Below are 20,327 nucleotides of genomic sequence, written 5' to 3'. Positions count from 1 at the left end.
ACAGAAAGTGCTGACAAATAAGCCTTTGCCTGACTCTGTGTTTGCATCAAACATTTCTGAAGTCCTCTTAGAGTCTATATTTAAAATCTAAACCTCATTGGAAAACATCCTAGGCTCTGTTTATTTCCAACTCATCTTTTGGACATCTGTGTTTCAGTTTTGTACACACATCTCTCGAAGGCATTCTAGGATCTGTTTATATCAATCTTGACCAAAGGCTTCTTAGGCTCTGTGTTTACACATGACACCAATTTTAAGGCTTCCTGGTTTTTAACCAACTTACCCAAAAGGTTTCACCCATACTCCTTGTTACTTTATTCTACTTTTACAACATATATCTGCATTGCCTCTTCTTTCGACTTTATTACAACTTTCCTTTTAGTGCCTATTCCCTTTTCTGTATGCTCGACAATTTACACAGAAAGCAGAAAGGTTTTCTGTACCTCCAAACCTTAAACATGCATCCTTGGTCACAGGACAAAACACAAGCAATAAGTGCTGCCAAATAGTCTTTGACGGTCTAGTACCGGTATTTTGTGCCTCTCATCATCAAATCTAAGGTAAATTAAAGAAAAATACTGATATCACCCTGTAAAGTATCTAAATCATTGTCCAAACACCTTAACAAAAAAGTAAACCACGTACTAGAATTAACAACCCTGGACGAATGTTGTTTAACTGAAAGCAAAATATCAACCAATTGTGGGGCTATCTGGAACTTAAATAAACTTAACTTTCCAAAATGCACATATTTACTAAAGGGGACTTCACTATCAGGTTAGCCGAATACTTAGAGAAAGCAGATCTTACCGGTAAAGAAGCATTCAGCACCAGATGAAGGTCAGGATACCAGGGCCTCCTTACCCAATCCTGAACTATGACTATAACCTTGACTATGTAAAGCTTATCGTTCACAATGACTTTTTGGATCAATGCAACTGGTAGCAATTTGTAATTAAGAATTTACAACCACATAGGCTGAAAACATCTATCAAGGACCACTGCAGAGGAATTTCTCTGCAGCAGAAAAATTGTCAATTTTTGTTGACAGCTCAGAACACACTATTTACCTTTGGTAACGCTTTTTGTGGTACAAACACCATCTAACCATAGATTCTTCACCCTAGACTATTCCCCAGGTGTCAGACTAGATACGGAAAATCTAGCGCAGTACCTCTGCACTCTGGTAGATGGCACGGCACCGCATCAACATCCACGTCGGCAGTGACGAGTTCAGTGCCAATAATATAGGTGCACCCCGGCCCACTGACATCGGCTTTGTTTGCGCCAAAAAGGCAGAGCAACGACTTAATGATGTGGGACTAGTGTGCACATATCCAACAGGTTTTATGGTGAAGAGCCGATATCACAGAGCGGGGAGGAACGAATGGTTAGGAATCTGCTATTAGATAGAGTCTCTAGCAGGAAATGCGTTATCAAAGGTAAGCAACTTGTTCTTCTGATAGAGACTTTTAACTGAAGATCCCTCACATCAGAATAGATACCCAAGCAATACCTCCCCAAAGGTGGGTCTGCAAGCAGCTCACACCAGAAAATCCTGGAGGACTTCATGGGGAAAATTCCAGTCTCAACAGACCTGACTGTCCAAGCAAGGGTGCTTCATGAATGTGTGAAAAACACCCTAGTATGTATATCTTGGCAGAATTCTAGGACAGGTACCCCTACATACTAAAACAGTAGTAGTGGCCTTGACCCTGGTTTAATGGACCCGCAAGCATCAGGAGGCTCCTTTTTAGGTGGTCGCAGAGTTTAATGCAGATCACAATCCATCAAGAGATGGTCCCTTTCTGCACTGTCTTGAAAAGTGGATCGTCCACCCCGTGGTTTTTGGTATGATCGATGTAAAAAAAGACCTTGTTTTGGGTCCAAATAATTGAGTCTCTCCTCTTCCTTAGAAGGATGTTGTGAAGCAAAAAATGTTGGTAGCATGATGCTATGATGCTTTGGCTGACATGGAAGGGAGTCCCCACTTTCGGCAGATAGGAGGCACGAGACCAAAGAACCAGTTTGTCTGGTTAGAAGCTGGTATATGGAGGTACAGCCAAAAGAGCGTGAAGCTCACTCGCCCTCTTGGCCAATGTAATCACCACCAGGAATACTGTTTTAAGGGTCAGAAATTGCAGAGGACAGTTATGCATGGGCTTGAATGGGGAACACTTGTGGAACATTAGAACAAGATTGAGGTCCCATTGGGGCATAACAAAAAGGGTAAGAGGAAACAAGTGTATCAAGCCCTTAAGGAAATGCATTGCAACAGGTGACTTGAACATTGAGAGATGATCTGGTAACCGCAAGAAAGTAAAAATGGCAGAAAGGTAACCTTTAACAGTGCCCAAGACAAGGCCTTACCGGGCAAAAGAAAGCACCTCTGGCAAGGAGGTAGAAAGGAGAGCAACGTTACAGGAGTACCAAGCCATAAATTTGTCCCAACAGCAGATGTATTCAGTTTTTGTTGAAGGATGCTCGACTGGCAGAATGGCATTATAAATCACCAGAGGAAGGTCAAAAGCATTTCATAGTCGCAGCCCAATCTCCACGTGAGAAAATGTAGCGTGTGCAGTTTGGGTGCAGAACCCTGCAGTGTTGCTGCGATGTCCTCCCGATAGGACAGCCTGATCAGAAGACAGATGCTCAGGAGTTCGGAATCCCAAACTCTCCTTGTCCAGTCCGGAGTCACTATGATGACTTGGGATCTGTCGGTCCTAATCTTCTCGAAGACCCGGGGCAGAAGCGGAAGGTGTCTCAGAGCGAAGCCGCTTTGGAAACTCCAATGCACAGAAAAGCTGTAATTGTGTGCTGTCGGCAGTAGCTAATAGATCTAGTATTGGTTCTCCCCATTCTTGGAAGAAACCTTGCACCACCTTAGGGTGTAGATGCCATTTGTGATTCACAAGGCATCAGCAGCTGAGTTTGTGTGCCCTGGCATTCCGCAATCCCACCAGGTGCTGCACAACTAGTAGGATGTCCTGGCATTTTAGCCATGTACGGAGGTGCAGAGTCTCCTAGCACAGTGTCCACAACTCCACTGTGACCTTATTTTTGCAATACCACATGCGATTGTGTTGTCCTTGAACACCTGAACCAGTCTTACCTTGTTAGATGGAAGAACGGCTTTCAATGTCTGGACTGAAGTTGAAACATCAGTATCACAGCCCAAATGCCCTCGACCCACCACTCCAGAGGATAGGTGCAGAACTGCACCATGCCCAGAATGCCTCCAATGAAAGGGAGCATCTGAGAAGGAGTCACTTTTGCAAACACTGAGGGGCACTGGTTAGGCCAAAGGAGAGCACAGCAAATTGGAAATGGTTGTGGCCTACCGTGAACAGCAAGTAATGCCTGTGGACTGAGAATTTGGAAATATGCAACCTAAAAGTCCCGTGTTACCATCCAGTCTACGGGGTCCGGGGCAGACAAAACCTGAGCCAGGGTGAGCATCTTCTCTTTCCGTAAAAGGGCGTTGAAAGGGCAGATATCTTGTATAGGGTCACCACCATGTCCTACTCCTGATGCTGACACCTTCTCAGTGGCTTTTTGGCCAGTAGAGACTGCACTTCCTCACAGAGCAAAATGAGATGGTCCTCCATCAGCGGTTCTGGGGATGGTGTCAAAGGTGGTGGGGTTTTCAGGAATGGAAGGGCATACTTCCTCTGTACAATTTGAAGCACCCACGTTTCTGAGGTTATAGCTTGCCAATGGAGTAGGTGGGGCATGATCCTGCCACCAATAGGATAGTGTGCTGCACTGGGGGTCTATTAAAGAGATAAGGAGGCTGTGGCAGCCAGAGGGGTACAGAACAGGACAGTATGTTGTGAGTGGACCCAGAGTTTTTTATGGGATCCACATCCCTGGCCACAAAAGCACTGGAAGCTTGCTCTGCTGGGGGTAAGACTGGTTTTGCGGATGCCAATGGAAGCCTCGACCGTATCCATGGAAGGTGAGAAAGGACTGAAGTTGTGCCAGGGCCTAAGGACAGGCCCAATGAACTGACAGTTACCCGGCTTTCCTTGAAGTACTCGAGGCCGAATCAGGTTTATCACAGAATAGGGAGGTGCCATCAAAGAGCATGTTGATCAGAGATGATTGGATATCGCCAAAAAATGTAGTGGACCTCATCCAGCCGTGGCAGCAAAGTGCCACCATAAAGGCCATGGACCTGTCTAGTGAGTCAGTGGTGTCCAGGAGACACTGAATGGCACACTTGGCTGCGTCCCAGCCATTGTCCAATGCCTGTTTCAGGATGGCTCGCCCTCTTCAGGAAATATGGGCAGCAACTCTGCAACCAAATCCCGCAAAGCATTGGATAAGCGACCAAAGAGGCACACAATCAATCAATCAGGTAATTGTAAGCACCCTACTCACCTGTGAGGGTCTCAAGGCGCTGGGGGGAGGGGTTCCGTTCAGTTGAAGAGTCAGGTCTTGAGAGCCTTCCTGAAGGTGTTCAGAGAGGAGGCGCGTCTGATGTTGAGTGGGAGTTTGTTCACCAACTGCAACACCAAGCTGGTAGAAGAGAAGTTCTACTTCCCAAAGTTGTCCAGCCTCTAAGTTTCCCTACTAGGTGGCGCAGTAGGGAACGCACAGGGGGTTGATCTTGGCTGTAGAGGCCTGCACCACCAGGCTCTCTGGGAAGGGGTTGTTGGGGGAGGAAGGCTGGGTCTCTGGGGGCTGTACAATGTCGGTGGGCAATCACTATGCACGGTTGACCAAGGCCCCCAGGAGAACCGCAGTATGGACCTCAATAAAGGGGAGCATGGGCTCTGAACAGTTTACCCCGAGTTGAAGCACCTGCGCCATGGTTTTCACTTCGACAGAGGGAAGATACTGTCCAGGACCTCCGCCGTCCTGCGCATCACTGTTGCAAAAGATGTGCCCTCCTCTGTGGTAGGGCTTGGATGAGAAATCAAGACAGAGTCTGGAGATGTGACCATGCCACTGGCGTCACCCAGCTCACCATACCACATTTCCTCATGGTAGGGATCATCCTGTTCCTCAACCCCCTTCTAATAAAAAGGGTCTGTCCAGGGTGGCAAGTCCTGGGGTGGCCATGGGTCGGACGGCACAAGTGTCCACATCGAGCGGCGTCTGGCAGTGCCAACTTGGAGTCGGAGATTGAGATCAGATCTTTGATCAGTCCTAGTAAAAGTGTTGAGGGGAACTGGGGCCGGGAAGGGTGGTGGCACCCGTGTCTGTGTCAGTCTGGATCTGGTTGCAAATCTAGAGGGCCCAGCTTGCACCTAAAGTGTACCTTCCTACGGTAACCAAGCAGGGGCACCTCTCAGCCCCGTAATGCCTAATGCGCCAGAGGAGGCCATAGGCTCAAAGATGGAGGGCATGGCTTTGCATAACTCCTTAAGTTGGGCTGGAGTTGCTCTGGCAAACTCAGGGAAGCATGGTGCAGACCCTGCCTCCAGCTCTGCGGGTGGAGTGCGGTATAGGGGCCTAGAAGCACAGCATTTGCTAGGAGAAGCTTTAGACTTCTTCAACTTCTTTTTCTTGTGCTTCTTAGACTTATCTGACTGAGGATGACAACCTGGAGTGGGATGACAACCGTCTGTGGGAAAAGCTCCAAATAGGTCTGTGCGATCTCCCTTGGGAGTGGGACCGGGATCAGTGTGTTGCCTTTTCTTGTCGCGCCACCAGGAGCTTCAACTCCCTCCCCCTCATTGTGAATCGCCTTTGGATTCATAGGCTTTAAGTCAGAGCAGTCCTTGGGGTCGTAGCCGACCCTAGGAACTACAGGCCAAACCAGTGTGAATCAGAGATAGACATATGTCGCTGACATTCCTCACAGTCGAAATCCCATGGGTTTGTTGGAAGACATGTCCCTATCACTCTGGAAGCAAAGCTCCAAACAAACTCGACAAAAAGTTGGAAAACAATTGGTCAAAAATTACTGTATTAGCTCTCTGGATGGTTGGCTGTTGGCGCAGAAAGGAACTGATGCCAGTTGCATTGGCACTGCACACATCACTTCTGACAAGGGTGATGTTGATGAGGAGCTGCCTGTAGCCACCTAACGGCATGCAGATATAATGCTCAAGATTTTCCTGGTCCAGTGTGATGCCTGGTAAAGGCGAGGAATCTGCAGTTATAAGTCTATCGGAAAGACCTATTGGAGACCATCCAAATGGGAGACTATCTGATCCAGAACCTCCTGGTGTAGTTCTCATTCCTGGTTTGTGGAGAGGAAATAACTCAAGGGATCTGCTGCCCGATTCGTTCTCCCGATCAGCTAAGCTGCTTGCCGCCTAATTTGTCTCGGACTGCTGAATGTCAAAGATCTGTGACTTGACTGCTCCTCATTTCATGATTTGTACTGGTTTGTTCTTGCAGAAGAAAAACCCTCCAAGCAGGTCTTATCACGCAAAACTCCAGAAGGTTGCTATGCATCTTGTCTCTTCCTAGGACCACCAACCATAATTTGTTAAGCTGCCCAGATGTGTTCCCAGACAGACAAGGAGGAAGCTCTGACTATAGTAAAGTCCAAATATGGTGGACACAAGCAACAACCCGGAGACAGGTTTTCTGAAACAGTCCACCACTGCAGAGTAGATTGTTCATTGCCCCAGCAAAATCTGGTCCTGCATGCTCTCATGAAATGGATTCCATTGGCTGTGCAAAAGACACTGAAACTGGTGTTTTCAGATTCGTACATCAGGAACAAGTAACATACAGGAGGCAATAAAATCCATAAGTCTCAAAACATCTTTGGAAGCTTGTGATTGGGTCATTGGCTGAATGTGAATCAAATGCCCTGGAATAGGAAACACCTGCATTTGGCAGGTATCTAATACTGTGCTTATGATCGAAATTCTCCGAGTAGGATTCAAATGGGATTTCTCCAAACAGAGAGAATCCCAGCTGGAGCAAAGGGGTGATTTAGGACTGCAAGGTTTACTGGACAGCCTGTAAAGAATTTGATTTTAAAGCCAAGCCAGCCATCCAGATATGGGTACATGTGGACAGTATGTTTGTACACATGGGCTGCCACTACTGCAGACGCTTTCATAAAAATCTTTAGAGCTGACATGAGGCTGAATGACAATTCTGAATTCAAAATGAAGATCTAATACAAAGCAGAGATACTGTATGCGCCAAGGAAAGACTGGAATGTGAAAATAGGCCAGCTAAAATATAGCGCAAGATAACCATCTTGTCTTCTTCTCAAGAAACTTGTTAAAAGTACATGCTGTCTAATACAGGTCTAAATCCTCCTCCCTATTTGGGAGCAAGGAACTACAATTCAAATCCTCTCGGAGCAGGGGGAATAAGCTCAACAATGCCTTTGGCCAAGAGAGAAACCTCTCTTGTGATGGATTTGTGTTGATGGATTTGTGGTGGAACTGGGTGAGGGAAAGATGCACCAAGGGAGGCTTATTTGTAAATGACAGGGAGTCATTGAACTGGATCTGAAGTTATGCCCGGCATTTTGGCAGAAATCATGACAAGTCTTCCCCCAAATGGAGTTTTGCACTAAAGTACAGTAAGTCACATTTGCTTCGAAGTACCTAAAAGGTCGCTGAGGAAGCAGAGGGCTGTGGCTGTCTACTGCCTGAAAGGCATCTGTGACACCTGTCACTGATGTAAGGTTCCTTGCATTTGTTAATGCTCAAAAGGATGTTTATAACGCTTCAATTTCGTCATTGCGAAGGAATTACTTGAAAGTTGACTGTTGGCCAAGCTCTTACACAGTGGTCTTACTTTGTCACTTCCTTGAATGAATTATCTACTTTCTCGCAAAGAAATGAGAGAGTATCCAAGACCACAGTGATACTAATTTGGGAACTACAATAAGAACATCTGGCATCATCTGTTGCTGGCTAGCAACAGCTGAGGTAATTTCCCATCTTGATATGAGAATAGCAAGCCAGCAAATATGACACATTGTTTGCCTTAAGAGCAGCACTGCCAGAAGATAACATTTTCCTGCCCAATTGGTCCAGATGATTGGACTTTGTCTGGATGGATGCACACAATCACATCATCCTTAACGGTGGCAGAAAATGCCCAGAAGACCTAGCTGTCCAGTGTAGGATGTGACTGGAGATATAAAGAATCTAAAAGCACCAGCAGTAGTCATTTGATATGTCTCCCAAGCCTGACAGTGCTGATCTATCAGAGACTCGTGGGATGGAAGCAATCCTTTGGGAAGGTTGTTTAACCTAGAGAATCACAGGAAAAAAACTGATACCACGCCCATCCCCCACAAGGGGGCCCTCCGCCTCACCACCTCCAGCGAAACCTTTCCCTCCACCGAACACCTGCACTTCCAGATCCAGACCACCCCCAAAGCCACTCTGAGGAACCCTCGTCTACAGACCCCTCGGCCCCCGAACACCCTTCACCATCACCGACTTCATTGCACCCCGCGCCATCGCCCCAACAAACTACATACTCATTGGAGACCTGAACAACCACCTCGACAACCTCAGCGACCCCAACTCCACTATCCTTCTTGACAACCACGCCAGCATCGGACTTTAACAACTAGTCAACACACTAACCCAGAGCAGGACTCACCCTCAACCCTATCTTCGCGGTAGGAAACAGCATCCAAATTGCGCAACACAATGCAGGCCTCATGCACTGACCACCACTGCGTACACTTCACCATCAACAGACCCAAGGCACCCAAACCAGCCCCATGCCCACCACGGAGGAACTGGAGCAAGGTTACCGACAAGCAACTTAACTCCACCCTCACCCGAGACAACCACACCTGGGAACCCGACGCAAACGACGCAGCCAGAGAACTCCACACCTGGATCTCCGACTGCGCAGGCGAGCTCGCTCCGCTGTGCAACCCCGACATGCAACTTCCCAGGAAAGCCGCCTGGTTCACCAGACGCCTGGAGAAGAACTGGAGAAACAGCAAGACAACCGAAAACCACACCACTTACAAGGACGCCATGACGGACTACCACAACCAGATCAGAGCCACCAAGAGGAACTTCATCCACAACTAAATCCTGGCCAACTCCAAGGAATTTTTCAGTGTCATTCAAGAATTCACCTACCCATGCAGCAAAGCCACAGATATCACCCATCCCAAGACCTCTGCGACACGCTTGGAACCAATTTCCACCTCAAGATCATAAACCTCTCAGAGAACTTAATCTACCAGGCGCCACAGACTGCCCCTGCCCCCCAGAAACACCAGCCAGCCCACCATCTCCAACTGGACACCGAACATGGCCGAAAACACCGCCTCGACCATGAAAAGTATCCCCTCGGGCCCTCACCAACCCCTGCACCCCTCACATATACCACAGAGCTGCGTCCGCCATCGCACCCTAACTAGAACGCGCCATCAACACCACCTTTAAAACAGGCACCCTTCCAGATGACTGGAAGCATGCAGAAGTCAGACCTCTGCTCAAGAAGCCCATACCACCGACCACAAGAACTATCAGCAAATCTCACTTCTACCCTTCGCAGCCAAAGTTGCAGAGAAAACAGTCAACAGGAAACTGACGCGATTCTTTGAAGAGAATGCCGTCCTCGACCCGTCCCAATCCTGATTCCGAAGAAACCAGAGCACAGAGACCGCCCCACTCGCCGCCACAGACGACATCCGCACCCTCCTGGACAAAGGCCACTCCACAGCCCTCATCCTACTCGGCCTATCAGCGGCCTTCGACACCATCTCCCACTGCACACAAGTCGCCAGACTACAAGACGCAGGCATACAAGGAACAGCCCTGGACGCACCCTTCCTCTCCGACCCCACGAAAATCACCTGTGGAGTGCCAAAGGTTTCATCCCTGAGCCCCACCCTCATCAACATCTACACGGCCCCCCTCGTAGCCATCGTCCGACAACACGGCCTCTACATCGTATCCTATGCCGATGACACCCAGCTCATCCTCTCCCTCACCAAAGACCACACCACTGCCAAACTCAATTTCCAGAAAGGAATGCAAGACGTTGCAGTGGTACCGAAATCCTCGTCCTCGGTAACACCCCTTCTGCATGGAACAGCACCTGGTGGTCGACTAGCACTAGAATAGAAAGCATTTCCACTGCCTTACACAGCACCATTGAAAATTGAGTACAATCAGCGAAGAAGAGCCTCTGGATGCTAAAGATCATTTTCAGGTGAGTATGAAGTCCATTAGGATCCTCATGACTCATTAGCAAATGAGAAATCAGAATCCATCGGAGGAACAGGATTGTCCTGTTGATGGAAAGGACAATCTTCCATGAACTTACACCATGCAACATTTGAATTTTGTCAAAAGCTGAAAGAATTAGTCACTGGAGGAATGTCGGGAAATTACATTTGCTTTTTATATGCCTCGGTCTTTGCTTTAGCCTCTTCCAAGAACGCATGGTGCATGTGTTAAGAACAAATGTAGATACTGGCTCAGACACCAAAGGTTTTGGAAGGGCAACAAGGAATCCTGGACCTCAGAAGTGGAGTCTCAACTGCATTGCTTTGGAGTCACTTTCAGTCCCCCTCATGATGCAGGCCGACACATTGTTAGACGCCACCTAGTGCCAGCAACAAAGAAAGGCTTCCAAAGTTCCAGAAGCACTATGACATTACACAGGACAGTAGTTCACTAAGTGAATCTGTAGGTATGCCCCATACTTCTAAAAATGTCTCTCTCTGAGGGCCAGAATTAGACCAAGTCACTGCTTACAATGGCCTAATTAAACATTATTTTCTAATGGAGTTAAAATTGCATTTCTTATGCGTTCGCTCTTGATTTCCTTTTTCTCAAGCAACTGTGTGCCCACTGTGGGATTTTTACAGCTATACATGTTAAAGTTGATAAAGATGATGGAAGAACATCCATCAGTGCTTGTACGTTTTTCCACGAGTGGTTAGTCACTCCTTGTTGCAGGTTTTTTGAGCACATGCAATGAAGGGAGTGAAACTCATTCCTAAATTAAGGTATGTTTGGAAAAGGTTCTGCAATGTAAGTGGGTAAACATCAAATCTGTTAAGGCTATGCATTCATGACATAGTTTCCTGCAACATGACTTAAGATTGTTTCTGTTACTGCACTTGTTAGACCATCGACAGAGTTTAAAAAGCACAAGTACATCAGCAAGGTTTACATAGCAGACTTTAAAGTGCACAAACACATTAATAGGAATTACAATGAGCTAACTCTTCAGCATGGTCTACAATGCACTAACAATGTAGTAGATGTGTGTTTGTGTGTGTGTGTGTTTTAAGGCTCTCCAACCAAAGCCAGAGTTGGTGATGGGTAACCTTTCTTTGCTGGATGCGGTGTGCTAGTGTGTTCGCCTTGGACAGATTTTTAAAATATCTTGTACAACAACTCTCATAGTTTGAGGAGGAGGTGTTAAAATTCTGGGTGACACAAATGTATTCTTTCTGAGCGACATTGAAAGGGAGTTACTAGTTGAGCTGTGAAGTGTACGCTTTTAAAGAACAGTTATTTTTAAAAAAATGCACTACATACAGTCTGGTTAGTACTAAAAATGATATTTTGGAAGTACTTTATCTTAAAACGTTTCGTTCATTTTGTAGCAGCCGATCTTATACAGCGTGCAATGCAGTTTTAAAATAATGACTTTCATATTCACTGTGCGTTCTATCACATGCTAGGATCTGGTAGCACTAACCATACATAAGTCACTATTGTTCACTGCATCAATAAGGAGGATTCAATTATGTGGCTCTCTACTGCGGTACATTAACTAACAGAGGTTTCATAATGTGCAACAGTGCATTTCCCACTGATTAGCTTAAGTTGCATTTTTTCATTTCATGTGCATTATTTTATATGTATTTACCTGAAGGTGAAAGACGTTACAGAATATTTTGTTTTTTTAGCCATGCCTTTGATCCTGCCCCCACACTCACTTACCCCCGCCCCCATTGTGTGCAGATCCATAGTTCCCACACTTTTTTTTAATGCACTTCGATCGCTGGTTGCACGGTAATAATAGTGTCGCAAACTACACACGAGGTCATCTTGTGATAATACCCCACCAGCACAGTTCAATTACAAGTAAAACTCCTCAGAATGTGAAATCACTGCAGATACTGAATCAGCCTGTAAAATTCCACACAGTATTCCCTCTGAGCACATGATAAATGTGTATGGGGGGGCCTCTCTGTGGGCCAGTGGGTGGAGGGAGTGGGTAGGAAAGGTAGGAGAGGAAAGGGTAAGATTAGTTCTTGCAGTGGGGAGCATGGACTATGCCCCACTTGCAGAGAAAAAAAGTCAGAGGGGGGAGGGGTGATGACTGGTTGCTACTGCAGATAATGCCTCATGCTATTTTACCGGTCAGAATTACTGGCTGGTAATATCGGGTCTTGTGTTCCTGCACCAGGGAAAACAGAGTGTGAGGACACTGGACCAGTCGTGATCAGGCAGAGCGGTATCTCACCCATTGATACGGCTCCACCTGACTCATAATAAAATGCTCTGAGCAACAAAAAAGCAGGAAAAAAGAAAATTCATAAAATGCAGGCCAAACATAGCATAATCTGTACCTTAGACTACATGACAGTGGTCCTAAACCCATTGTTCGGGAAATGAGATAAACTGGGGAAAACTTTCCTAAGCAGTTGAAAAACTTTAAAGCAGACTTGCATGCAACCACAACAAAAAACACATTGAAAAGCCGAGCTTTCCCGCCGGGGAAGGTGTGTAGGACATCTAACTTCAAAGAGCCATCAGATGGAAAGAAAAAGCCAACATTCGAGGTTTCTTTTGTAGAACAGCCTATCAATGTCGAGGATTATTTGAGGTTTGAAAAACTTTGAAAGTTGGCTTTGGCGGGTTTGGCCAGCAGGAAATGCTCTTTCACACATCCATATGTGTTTAAAGTTTAAATGATGCACTGTATGCATATGATATGAAAATGCCAATTCCTCTTAACTGTACAGAAGTGAAATCGTGGAGTTTCAAAGCGGTGGTAAGAGAAAACAATGCAAATGAGGTAAACACCCACATACATGTAACTTTGTGGACATTCACAAATATGTACCCAGCAATCTGCACATCTGTACACCCGAATAATCCCAGAGTAATTCCTGCAAAGTGCAGGACACTACCTCATTATGTTACATTTTAATTGTTCTTGAGCAGCAACTGAATACATATCATGGAAAGCATTTTATGAAGAAACAAAAGTCAATACAAGCATTGTAGGTTTTGCAAATGTTACTAATTTCCTAGCAAGCATTCCCTACATAATGTGTAGTCTCTGCACACATAGTGTTAGAAAACCAAAGCTACGTTTGTGAATACAAAACAAACACGACTGAAAGCGTTCTTAATCACCATGCATATGTTGGCATACTTTCTTTGTGATTTGACTCCGAGATGTTTATAGACTGGCCGATCTGGCTTTCTCTTGTTACCTCTATAGTGTCTGTCAGACCTTATGTTTGTCTTATGGAAGACAGGTTGGTCTTCCTTTACCTGCAGGATCTCCGACAAAGACTCCCCCTTTTGCAGACCTAGCAAGATCCATCATTGATTCCTGAACCATCAGACCCACAGCTAATGTCCTTGCTTTAGAGAGACAGACTTGTCTCACTCTCTTTTGTATTTGTGTGGATTACTGTTAGCGAGACAACTCAAGACCACTCTTTGGTACCCCAGTATTTTCTCCCACAGTTGATGTCCATGCCAAGAATAGAAAGGCTTCTCTCTTCAAGTGATGCAACCTCTTCCTTTCCTACAGATGCAGTTTTGCATTAGACTCTGACAGTCCAAAGTCTGGTAAGTCTGTCTCTACGTGTCTCTATTGATGTAAAGTGAAACTGGGAAATTTCCAGTGAAAGGTCAGTGGAGCTGGGATGCAGTTTCTCTTTAGGACCTCCCCAACACTATTTCTGAACCATTGTGCCGGAACTCTGGTGAATACCAAGCTTGAGCCACTAATCTGCCCGGGTTCTCATCTTTTTGGGGGCATTGCTCTGGCTGTTGTGCCAATCTGAGATTGTTTAGGGATCTGTTAATGGAGCCACTTTTGGGGCCATTGTGGCAAGAACAACTCCCCCTTTTGCCTTAAAAGTCTGGCCATCAAAACAGAGAAGCACACATGTATTAAGTTCACTTACACGCTGCAGCAGCGGCGGCAGCAGCAGCGGGAAGGGGAGTGGCCAGCGGGACACGCGCACAAGGGGCGGGCTCAGCAGGAGATCCAGAACCCGACTGGCTCTTTGGGGAGTTGCTGTCACTGCTCTTGCCTGAAATTAATGAATGAATGAAAATGATTGGATGGTGGGAGGAAAGGGTAAGATTAAAAGAGACTGACAGAAAAAAAGGAACAAAGGAGAGATAGGGAAACATAGGAAGAAAAAAAATGAATGTATGAACAACAGAGACTACTTCTAATGGACTCCTTATAGCTAAACCCTGATTGGAAGGGTAGGAGAGCAGTGGAGAGAATGGGAGAAAATAGTAAGGAGACAGATGAAGGATATGAAAGTGAAAACAGAGAGACTGCAAGAGACAGACCGAGGCAGCGGAAGAGATAGGAATGTAGACGGCAGGGGCAGAGTAGAAACAGTTAGCAACATCAATCAATACCCTGAGAGGTGCGAAATGACTGGGAATAGAGACCTTCTATAAACAGTAAAAGAGGGAGAGAGAATAAAAGCTAGGATGAGAGGAAACCGAAAGAGAAACAAAGCAATATTGGGAGGGACATAAAAAAGAAGGGAGGGAAAGAGACAGATGGAATGAGAAGGACAGATAAGAAGATGTGGAGGAAAACAAAAAAAGAGGAAAGTGATGGAAGAGGAAATCATTTTAAGTTAGAAGAGCGAGGAGAGAAAAGGAAAGGTGAGAAGGCATAATAGGTGAATCTAGTACAAAACAAAGAGTGAGAGCTAGGAAAATAAAAATATTTCATAATGGAAGAGAAGGATAGTGCAGAAGAGATAGAAAATAGGTGGACCTACAGCGAGAGAGAGTTCAACAGGAATGGGGGGAAAAGATTAAGTGAAACAAAAAAAGAAAATGGGGTATACAATACACAGACAATACCATAACATGAGATTAAATAATAATTGAGTGCAAACTAACATTAAAAAGGTACAAATGGAGGTTCTACACAATGAGAGCATGAAACCATGATAAAAAGCAATGGTCGGAGTGCTAGGATAGGTGACACTCCGACCTTTGTCTTTTAGAATAGTTACTTCCAACTCGTATATCCAAGGTTGTGATACTAATTTGAAAAAACTAACTTGGACCTTCTTCGGATACAAATACAGTAATATAAGACTGGGCAGGCCTGTTGAGGAAAGTCGTGATTCCCCTTGAGGCCAGAGCATGTATTTATAGCGTGCCACATGCATTTGTTAAATTGGGCACTGATACGAAGACACCTACATTTTGTTGTATTTCATTTCATAAAATACCTAAACTCAGCTCATTGCGTAGGTGAGGGGAAACTTTCATTTGTCAGGTCAGCCCTATTAAACTCTACTTTCATATATGAATCTCCTACATGTGTGTAAACACATATGCTTTGCTGAGTGACCCAACCCGCGCAACCCAAAAGTGACTACTGTGCCGAGTAGGACTGAGCGAAGTTGCAATGCTTTTTCTTTTCTTGTGAACTTTGGGTATTTATGACAAAAAACTATAAAAAATATACGAAGATTGAGAAGTTCTTTGTGCATGAAAATCTTGACCTTCATGTGCATTTTACACAAAGGTGTAATTTGTGTTGAACCACTAATAAGGGAAAAGGTAAGCAAAGTATTCAGTCATACAAATTACTCTCAAATGACATACGCAACACAGCTTCAACTTATTCACCAGAATAAGCTAAGAAAGTATGAAGTTGCATACAAAATTTCCGCAAGTTATCACTGTGTTAAGATTTCTGAGCACATGAGAAAACTGAAAAATGTATGCACTGGCATGCTAAATGACTGTAGTAACGATAAAACACTTGTGACGGAAAAAAACTACTCAAGTGCTTAAGCATGGCACACTCTGCAAGCTATGGGTAAGCCAATAATGACAAACTATGCAAAAGTACACCCCAGAAATCAGCATTTAAATTAAAGAGGGATCTAGCCGTACTGAGGGGACCCTATTACAAAAAGTCACCTCAAATTGTGAAAGTGAACTCTGATGATGTAGCTAAGGAGGAAGGCTGTTAGGGCTGGGGCAGTATAAATAATGTCACTTCTGCCTAAGATGATGACCCTGACACCGTTGTAGCGGTCTGTGAAAAGCCTTCCATGTAAGAAAATAAAAGATTTACTTTAGGCCAATTCCGCTCTGCCCCTTTAATTGTTTATGGTAGAAAGTGGGTGTACTTTTCCTATACACAGCCCGGCTAATGCTGGTCCTTGCACATAATCAAATGCTGATGTGGAGAAATACACAAGATAAAGGTTCCATGTATTTACTTATTTTTGTCCCTCTGGACACTTTACCTTAATCACTGGTACTCTCTTACCATTTACACTTTTTGTGAACTTCGTAGGAAACTTACTGTTGCAAAGGTTCCTTGCACAAAGTATCAGGCTCTCTTGCTAGGGTTGCTTTATTAGAGATATAGAAGAGCTCTCCCTCTGTGGTGTGCATAAAGTGCTTTGGTATCATGTGCTGGAGGGAATTTATGGTACAGAATCAGTCTGCCTCAGGGACGTGCACGAATTCCAATAGGCTTTTGTGCTGTGGAGGGCTTAATAGCGATAAAGGGACTTTCTGTCTCATATGTTTATGGCCCTCTTTAGGCACTGTGCTGGGGAAGGTTTATTAGTGATGGCGAATCTCCCTGTTATTGGAGTGCACGTGCATTGCTTTAGATGCTATTGCTAGATATATTGTGCTAGTGATGAAACGTTCTGCCTCTCTGTTATGCACACAATGCCTTAGACTAGACTACTGGGCTGGGGGTGGTTTATTAGTTGGAAATCAGCTCCTATTGTTTTGTCTGAGTATTTGACATTTGTGCTGTGGGTGGTTCAATGAGTGGTAGTAAGCTCCCTGCCTCTGGGAGGTGCAGACCGTGCCCAGGGCTCTTGTGCTTTATTAGTGATACGAATGCCTCCTGTCTCTGTGGGCCCATGCGATAGATTAGGCTCTTGTTCTTAGGGTGGTTTGGTAGTGATCTGGGTTGTGCATGCACCGCTCTGCATGGCCAGTTAGTGACAGATGTTTCCTACCTCCCTGGAGATGGCCTGTTATTGACAGGTAAGCTCCCGGTTTCTGAGGTGGGCTGGGGCAGCATTAGGCTCATGCACTTGAAATGATCAGTTAGTGATAGATAACCCCCCCCCAAGCCCCCTCTGGCCTCTGTGGTGGGCATGCAGGGTAGCAGGCCCATGTTCTGGGATAGGTTGTTAGTTATTGATGATGAGTAGGGAGCTCCGGCCAGGAGTTCCCGGGCCAGGGATCGCCTTTTCAGCGAAATATCCCTGAAATAGGCCCATCTTGATTCCAACACACCCAGGTATTGGGTGGCTGCAGCACTGCGATTCACCAGTGCCACCTAGCTAGCATCCCCGCCGGTGATGAAGAGGAACCGCAGATGGCATCGGCGGAGCTACGTCACCCGTCATCACTCCTGCCGAGGCTGATCCACTGCCGGCGGTTGCCAGCACCTCCTCACACTACACACGGTGAGCGCGGGCGCTCTCGGAGACCCCCAGCACTTCAGCGCGCCTCGCCTAACCACTCGCGGTGCGGGAGATCGGAGCGGAGTTGGCGGCTGGCGATGTTCTTCTTGAGGGGTGAGCACAGTGCTGGATGCATGAGGTCTCCACTGTCTGCGGTCACGTACCGCTGGATGGTAGACGGTGAGCGGGGGCACTGCTAATCACCCGGGTGTTCCACCAGATGTTCTGGTATTGACGGTGGGGGGCTCAGATGATGTGTCCCCCCACCGGCCTTAAACTCTCCGGGTCAGATGCGCGCTTGCTAAGCACAAGATGGCGGAGTGCTCCTCGGTGCTCTGACTGCGTCCCCCCTCCGACTCCACTTAATGGAACTCTGCTCTTATCAGCACAAGATGGTGGAGTACTCCTCAGTGTTCTGACTGCGTCCCCCCTCCAACCCCACTTAATGGAACTCTGCTCATGGTTTTTGGGTCCTGACCTGGGTGCATCTTGCCATTTTGAGATGGTTTCCATCGATGCCCACGATCCGGGTCCGCCATTTTGTGGATTCTTGTCCTTTCCTTTGATCCATTGGATTCCATCCTGCCGACCTTCAGTCATTTATCTTTTGCTGGACTGCCTTATCTCTTTCTCCCCCTCAGTTCCCCCTTTCTCCTCTCACCAATCTTAGCCTCAGACTCTTCTCCCCCACCTGCCGCTCTCTACCCATTTTTTTATTTCCCTATTCACTCTGTAAATGATATATAATTGTCCAGCCTAATCGCTAGTAAAATGTAATCCTGAGCAAATCTATTTGTATATATATGTATATAGAAATAACTCTAACCACTAGTATATGTCGTAGACCCTTGTACTCACTACCATTCCTGTGATTCTTAGAGTTTATCCATTTGTATCTCTTACTTGAGTGACTTTACAACTTGTACATTTGCAATTTATTCTGTTTGTATTTTTTATCTAACTCATGTAATCCTAAGTCCTTATGCATCGCAACTGGTTGTTTTGTAAAGCGCTTTGACACCTTAGGTAATGTTCGTGCTATATAAAATCGCATTAAATAAAAATAAATAGATAAAGATCATTTCCCTGCCTCTGTGGTCTGCACACATCATTAGGGGCATACGCTGGGGATGCTTTGGCAGTGATAAATAAGTGCCATGCCTTTTGATGTGCAGAAATCGCATTAGACTCCTGTGCTGTTGATTGTTACTGATCGGTTAGCTCCTGCCTTTGAGGCGGAGAGACAATGCATACGCTCTTGTTCGTGGGGTCGTGTGTTAGCTACTAAAAGAGAAACTATCTGCCGCCGATGTAGGCAAGCATTGCATTAAGCTGGTACTGAGATGAATAGTTAATTTACACAGGCCCTCTTCCGTTAAGGTCTGCATGCGCTGTTTGCAAGAGGCTATGATGTAGATGATTGGTTAGTGATACGGAAGCTCTTAGCCTGGAGGTGTGAACTAGCTGCATTAGGTTCCGGTGCAGGGGGGCGTTGCCAAGAACCTCCCATTCCTCCGAGGTGTTCATGGACTGCATTAAGCCCTTGTGCTGGCCTCGCTCGTATGTAGGGATAGGGAAACTCGTCCAAGCCTCTAGTGTGCACGCGCTACTTTCTCCTTTGCTGGGGACGCATTTGATGTTAAAGAAGTTCTCTGCCTCTAGTGTGTTTACATGGAGATCTGATTTTAGGCTTTGGTGCTTGGGCTTCGGGAGTTTACTTTTATTTACTTTTATATGGTGTCACGTGTCATTCAGGCGTATACAAATTAAACTGTTACCAACTAGAAAGTGATAAATCCACAGAGAGTGAAAAGATTAGTACCGAGCTCTTACAACATTTCAAAGGAGATGTGAATTTTCTTCATACTTAAAGGCAGAAACCGCAAAGCTGAAGCAGGTTACACAGACGTTTCTGGCACCGGAGGCGTACTGACAGCAGCGTAGCACAACAATAACACGCCCTGGTTTCATATCAAGGCTCAGTAGCAATTTAGAAGCTGAATTTGTGAAAGAAGGGAGGGCGAGCCCCATCGCTGTCACAGTACCTTTCATATCTTCGTCTTCAATGGTGGTGTTGGAACTGTCGGAAGACTCCTAATAAGAGGGAGCGAGAGAGAGAGAGAGAGAAGGGAGGTGGGAGGGAGAGGAGAGAAAAAAAAGAAAGTGAAGAACACGTTATGGTTATAATCATCGCGCAACAGCTGTCAGTGGCACCGGAAGAGCTCGGGTTCCTAGGGACAAGGGCACCAAGGTTTGCGACCCGATATAGACACATGAGATCACTGAGGTTTGCGGCCATCTTGGTTTGGGAAATGCCGCTTCTAATTAAAAATATCGTATCTCGTATCTTCTGTTCATCTCTACGCCCTGCTCTGCCACTCCAGTCACTTCGAGTCTCTTCAAGTCCATCCTTTTATCCCAGACCATGGTTTTATTTTCATACAGTCCCTTCTTTCACCCACCCACACATTCACCCATATAAATGTCAAAGGAATTCCTATTCCAATATCTCTGCCCTCCCTTCTCAATCCCAGCCTGTCCTCGGATTGTCACAGCACTATTTCTCTCATTTTCGTCATGCCCCTACACTCCAGTCTTCAACCTCTCATTTCCACGGCCCCTTACTCACCACAGGCTTTCCATCTCTTCTTTCTTTTCAGCATGATTTCCATTCACCAGTGTCAAATCAAATTTCCGTTTCTCCCTTTCTTCATGTACAGTC

General features: G+C 45.8%; 1 protein-coding gene across 9 annotated transcripts in view; it reads right to left on the bottom strand.

Annotated features, from left to right (window-relative positions):
* The window catches only part of LOC147679851 (calcium/calmodulin-dependent protein kinase type II subunit beta-like), a 202,178-nt gene that overhangs the window by 107,191 nt on the left and 74,660 nt on the right, over window positions 1–20,327 (bottom strand). For all 9 annotated transcript variants that reach the window (XM_086943404.1, XM_086943410.1, XM_086943411.1 and 6 more), the window contains 2 exons: window positions 19,651–19,699; window positions 14,078–14,206 (listed from right to left, as the gene is read on the bottom strand). In XM_086943404.1, the coding sequence (XP_086799530.1) occupies window positions 14,078–14,206; window positions 19,651–19,699 (178 nt within the window). The remainder of the gene's footprint in view (window positions 1–14,077; window positions 14,207–19,650; window positions 19,700–20,327) is intronic.

This window comes from Lissotriton vulgaris, chromosome 11, assembly GCF_964263255.1.
Source record: "Lissotriton vulgaris chromosome 11, aLisVul1.2, whole genome shotgun sequence".
Lineage (NCBI taxonomy): Eukaryota > Metazoa > Chordata > Amphibia > Caudata > Salamandridae > Lissotriton > Lissotriton vulgaris.
This window is presented reverse-complemented; position numbering and strand designations above follow the sequence as displayed.